The 6,357-nt window shown below is 39.9% G+C and overlaps 1 protein-coding gene across 1 annotated transcript; it reads left to right on the top strand.

The window, feature by feature from the left end:
• The first annotated feature begins 170 nt into the window (after positions 1-170).
• On the top strand, positions 171-5,732 carry LOC107723051 (protein SSUH2 homolog). Its single transcript, XM_016531552.1, has 10 exons — positions 171-295; positions 761-890; positions 2,042-2,102; positions 2,255-2,376; positions 3,627-3,689; positions 3,946-4,028; positions 4,305-4,397; positions 4,715-4,820; positions 4,895-5,002; positions 5,234-5,732. Exons 1-10 carry the CDS (start codon positions 171-173, stop codon positions 5,372-5,374), a joined length of 1,032 nt encoding a protein of 343 aa, XP_016387038.1. The 3' UTR covers positions 5,375-5,732.
• Positions 5,733-6,357: the final 625 nt, after the last annotated feature.

Genomic DNA, 6,357 nt, shown 5'->3' with positions numbered 1-6,357 from the left:
GCCGATGCCGATGCCAATATTTGAAAAATGCCAAATATCGGCCGATATATCGACCTTGGCGATATATCGGTCGACCACTAATTTGAACGCACCTGACATCGTAAATACGAATTTTCCAGAAGGACTTGAATGCAACAATAGACCTTATAGTGTTTAGAGCACAGAAATACATGAATGAGCCTCCTAGTTTTGTTGCTAGTGTTGTCTCTGTTTTCACAGGTGGGTATCTTCCACCTCCAATGCCATCTGTACCGATGCCTGTGCCTGAACAGGCCCCCAGCCCACCAGACTGGCAGTAAGAGCTTTTTCTCTATACAAAAAACACTCAATGCACACATTTAATCTTAAACACTCACCTATGATATGCAATGTTCATACAAAGATGGGCATTCTTCATTTAAATAACAGTATTTTTTAAATAATTGGCTTTAACTTCAGTACAGAAAAACTTAGCAAAGAAATGTATAATTTTGTCAGTCAGTATATATATAGGCATGTACTGTAGCTGCTTTTATATTCACCTAGCAGGGGATCATCATATTTTGAGGTTTTCGGCATCAAAAAGTTTGAAAGCTTTATCTAAAATGCATTCTGCTGATTCACCTTTTTAGCCCATTATTCTGCACTATGACCTGAATACGTTGTGTCAGTTTAGTAAAACACCTAAAAAGGGTCATGGAGGTACTAAAAATGTCACAACACACCCTGTTAGACATGTGCAAAGGTCACTTACATATTGATATTTTCTCTTTGATATCAGTATACCCTCCATCTCAGAGGACAGGGCACGTGAAGCTTTCGCAACCTATGTCTCCAGCAAGTGCTGCTATAGTTCTGCCCCCGTCAGAGAGGGAGTCATAACCAATATGGAGTCTTTTAATACCTACAGGGTGAGACCTAAATTACAAATTAAAAAACATTAAATCATCTTCATTATGACGTTTTCTTCTTCGGTATGTGTTTTTTTTTACATATAATGTTTAAGACATATAATTTTAAGGCGTGGAGGAGGATGAGCAGGTTCTTACGGAAATGTCTAGGACTACGCTGAAGCCTAAGCAGTATCGCTTTATACGGGAAAAACAACGAGCTGAAACTCCCCATCAGCAGCCTGAATGAAGAATTCATGGTGACCCGCACTAGGGAGTTGCTGCAATACTAGGAGTCCTCAGACCCAAAAGTCTCTCAGGCAGGGATTGAGGTCAGGACAGGGCTGAAATGGAAGGCATCTGAGGCCATGGATGTTGCTGAGTCACGTCTGAAGCAAAGGGCACTGGTGGGCACAGTGGTTCAAGGAAGAGCAGGCCTGAGCAGCAACACGGCGTCGTGCTATGGCACAGCAAGGAGGAAGGATAGGAGGTTGCAGCTCCAGGATGAGGTCAGAGCATTGCTTGAGGAAGTGCGAGCCAGCAGGATTGATGGGATGCAGCAGCAGGGAGCCTGGACAAGGTGGGAACAAGTAGTAGAACGCAAAGTTACTTGGGCCAAGCTCTGGAAATCTAAGCCCCACTGAATAAAAATCTTAATCCAGGCTGTCTATGACGTACTACCAAGCCTGTCCAATCTTTTCTGCTGGGAGAAGATAGAGTCACCAGCTTATCCTCTGTGCCTGAAGAGAGGAACCCCGGATCACATCCTCAGCAGCTGTCTAAGAGCCCTGAGTGAGGGGTGCTATCGTTGGTGTCATGACAAAGTTCTGAAGAGCATAGCACAGGATTCCTGAAATCCGGTCCTGGAGGATCACTGCCCTGCAGAGTTTAGCTCAAACCCTGATCAAACTCCGATACCAACTCCAGCAAGTTGGCTGTGGATCAGGAGAGGAGAGCCTTGGGTGGGGTAGTGCTACCTGGACACAAGTTGGGGCTTGATCAAGCCCGACTGGGTCGCCTGGGCGAGGATGTCTGATTATTGAAAGACCCGAAACACCAGATGACCCCAGGAAACATCACTGATGATGTGTCCAGAAGCATCACATGGTGATGCATGTTAAAACCTGATGTGATTTGTGGTTGATAGAACTAAATGCTGCTTCTGTTCTCAGTATCGTTTGGAGACGTTCATGGAGTCCAGATCTACTGAATGGAGTCAGGAGCCTTACACAGGTACCCAGAAGTCAAATAGGGCATGTTTACACTTCAGCATACTGATCTTGTATTCCTGCACTATATTAAAATCTTACATGATGCAAATGCCAGGAAGGAAAATGTTTCTGCATTTAATGTGGCTCATAATCAATAAAAGCATAAAATTTCAGGTCAGCCTGTGGATGCTGGTGTTCAACCTACTCCAGGTCCATGGCAGATTGCAGCTCAACCTCCGGCCTTCTTTCAAGAGCACAAGCAGACCATTAAAGTGCCCTATACTTCCTCAGTCAAGGTTTGACCTTTAACCACATGATCCACAAAAACTAAGAAAGCAGGTCCCATTCAACACACTTTAGCCACTTTTCCACCGTCTAACCGAACGGTTCTAAGAATGGTAAGCAATTTCCACTTGAGCTTGGTTTGGCACAACACGATTATAAACCGTTCTCAGCCTGCAATTCTGAGAACAGTTGGCTGGTAGAATGTCTGTAGTGATGTGTCCACTCAGAATTGGTCACTTGATTGTTGTCTGCCCACTAGTTCTCTCTCTCTCTCTGTAGCTGACCAAGTGCACTATTTGACTGAAGTAAATAGAAATATCTGATCATCCTCCATAACATGGTCGCTATTTACATCTCATACCGTATGTAAACACTTGCGTTACCAAAGCAACGACTGATGAATTTGTATTGGAGCTCTGTTATCAGGCCCACAGTGGAAAATGAAACCAAATCCATACCGGCTGGGCGGTTCGGCATGGAATGGAATGAAATGGATTAAGCATTAGAACGGTTTGGCCTGATGGTGGAAACGTGGCTACTGTACTGCATTTCTGCATGAAAACTCAACACATTCTAAAGGGTTTGGCAGTATTTTATTTAATCTTCTAGATCACCAGAACATTCATTTTAATTTTTCTGTTTGCACAACAATAGTCGAGTTCCGGAATCAAAAGTCCTATTCATTTTCTCAATACGGTAGTGAATTTAAAATGATAACTTAAAAACCTTTAAAGACAGACTTTAAAGACAACCTCAGCTATGTTAATCGATGGTTCACGCTTTTGTTGAAGCCATCAGCCTGCATTATTTTCTATGAAACTTATTTTAACAAACTTACTTTTTAAATAATCATGTTAAAATCCAGAATTCATGGTGAAGAGCTACATTACCCATGATTCTGCAAATAAATCGTGACAAGCAAATTGTACCAAAAAAACACCCTCTCAGATGAAGCACTATGAATGATATAATAGCCTCTCTGCATTTTCAAAATACTTTGTAATGCTGTGATTTTTACCTCATAGCTGGTTTGGTTTGCTTTCGTGGCTTATAATTCTTTAACAATGACTTTTTAAAATCCCTATGGGGACAAATGAATGGGACAAAGAAATATGTCTGGAACCAAGGCTGCTGAAAAAGTGTTTTACTCTCTAAAGTACAAATGCTTTTTGGCTTCCTGCAGCAGATAAACTTGCCAGTAATGGTTATGTTCAGTAAGTCGGATCATATTTTAGAGCATTATATTCTGTTTGCACCCTAGAACTGTCACGTGTGTCTGGGAATGGGAAAAAACCCATGTACCACCTGTGCTGGAGCTGGAAATGTAAGTACATTTTTAACTAGCACAGACCGAACCAGCTGCATGCCGGGCATTTAATTGTTATCAAAGTTGTTTTCACAGAGGAAAATATGGCACTTGTATTAAAAGTATTAAAAGTGTGGTGACTGGAGAGCAATTCAAGTTGAATTGTACTGGAATTGTGCACACAAGCCACAGAATGTTTTTTCATTCAGTTCATCATATGACGTAAATACCCTAATATATGACCTGTTTGTCCTCTATTGTTTTCCATGTGCAGAAAGTCTGTAGGGTGTGTAATGGTTCTGGTTACCGTCATTCTGATGACCGCTGCACGCACTGCAATGGGCGCGGACGTGAAAAGTAAGTCCTTTATAGCTGTATATAATGAGACATTTCTATGAAACAGGTTTCTCACTAAAAAAATGCTTTTTTAATGTTTTAAATGACTTACTTTACTTAATTTATATTTATTTGACTAATTTTTAAATTTAATTTATTGTATTTTAATTTAATTTATCTTTATTGTATTTTTATAATTTTGTGGCTACTGTGGGTTGAATTCAGATTAAATCCTGCAGGGGGCTTCAGTGGTTTGGTTGGTATTTTCTGAGTTCTGACTTATCTGGTGTCTTTCAGCTGTAGTTCATGTAGCGGCAGCGGCTCTTGCCAGTGTGACACCTGCCGTGGAAAGAGACAGCTGCTCGTCTTCATCAACCTCAATGTTAAATGGTATGATCTATATGATATAACATACATGTTTGCTAAGGCAGGCATGGCTATTATTACAATATTAACTAGCTCCTCAGTCACTGTTTGTGCTATATACACGAATCCTGCAGTATGAGGAGATTCAGTATGCTGTTATGTTTCTAAACGATCATACTCATAGACTTACATTGAAGTCATTCTTTGCACAAGAGAGCACTCATTTACAGTTTCTTTGAAATAAAAATAAATTAAGTCATTATTATTAATTATTTCATGATAATCAGAAGTCTTTCAAACTGAACGGTCTCATTCTAAAAGCTATTTTTGGACTATTTCAGGAGCATAGAGAAGGATGAATTCGTAGCGCAAGATTCAAGTGGTCTGAGAGGGCAAAAACTGGAGGAGGTTTCAGGGAAAGAGCTCTTCAAAGACGCCCAGAATATGGTACGAACAGACCGTAGAGGTTTGTAAGGTTTGTTGAAATTTGTAAGTTCATCAGATGGTTATGTTTACTGTAGGTCTATCCAGTGAGGGGCTTTCCTGATGTTTCTGTTGCACAAGCTTCTGAGCGCTTTGTAAGAGACCATCAGGTGAAATACGCCCAAAAGTCCCGCATGTTACAACAGGTACCACTGTCTTCATATGTTTATGTGCTTCCAGACCTTTTTATATTGTCATTTTTATCACTTGATTATTATCATTCATAATTTTCAATTATAATTTGTATTTGTATGTTTGTATGTAACAAAACAATACAAATAACAAACTGTGCTATATCATTACCAGTCTGTCTGTAACTAGAGACAATCATCATGATGAATCTTGAATCTGTCATTCTGTAATTTAATCTGTTTCAGAGGCAGACAATCGAGCTCATTGCCATAACCAAAGTGAACTACATGTGGAAAGGAAAGCCTAATGTTTACTATGTGTATGGAAATGAGTTTAAAGTGAACGCTGATGACTATCCCGCCACCTGCTGCTGTTCTGTCATGTAACATCAAATACACCTGACCTGATGTACGGTATAATATAAATGCTGTATATCTGTTAAGATAAACAAATGTAATGTGTCTTTTGCCTATACACCCCAGAATCATGACATCTGTAGCTGACAGACACAAAACTCAACCTGTCCGAATGGGGCATTGTTTATGCAGCTTAACCATGTACACTGTATGTAACATTTTATGTCACCTGACTCAATATAACCAAATGTGAATTACTAAACCTCTTGTAGATTGCATGCATTTTTCTAACTATTGAAGAATATGAAGTATAGTCTATAGTAAATCTATAAACAAAAACAATGTATTGAGATTAAGAAAGTCAAAATAAACTGAGTTTTGAGAAAAGACCCCAAAACTTGTATTTGTTTATTTGCATTTTCTTTTAATTTTTTGTATTTTATTTAAGACTAGACATTCAAAGCCAAACAAGGTTCATACCTGCCAACACTCATTAAATACAACCACAAATCAGAAAAAGTTTGGACATTTTGTAAAGAAATCAAGAATCTGTGAGTCCCCATGCTAACTGCACACCATCGCTAACACGACGTGAAATGGGCCCAAGATCATCAAGATTGGACAGTGGATGATCGGAAGAAAGTGGCCTGGTCTGACGAATCAAGATTCCTGGTGCATCACGTCGATGGCTGAGCGCAGATACGGCGATTACTAACAGAGGGTATGGCACCTGAATGCACTGTGGGGCGGACAATGGCCGGCCAATGTTATGCTGTGGGCAATGTTTTCTTGGGACACTTTTGGCCATATTATGCCAATAGCACAATCCCTGACAGCAAGGGCGTAGGTTTGATTTTGGCATTGGTGGGGACATAACGGCAGATATAGACTATAATTGGGCCTGAAGACATTGCAGTAGACTAATTATTACAGTGAAAATAAAAGTTTTATTGTTAATAATATAATATTAGTTATTTTTATGTGAGGTTGGGTTTTTCCCTCGAAACAAACTG

Source organism: Sinocyclocheilus rhinocerous, unplaced genomic scaffold (genome assembly GCF_001515625.1).
Source record: "Sinocyclocheilus rhinocerous isolate Xijiao unplaced genomic scaffold, SAMN03320098_v1.1 scaffold5140, whole genome shotgun sequence".
In the NCBI taxonomy this organism is placed as follows: domain Eukaryota; kingdom Metazoa; phylum Chordata; class Actinopteri; order Cypriniformes; family Cyprinidae; genus Sinocyclocheilus; species Sinocyclocheilus rhinocerous.
This window is presented reverse-complemented; position numbering and strand designations above follow the sequence as displayed.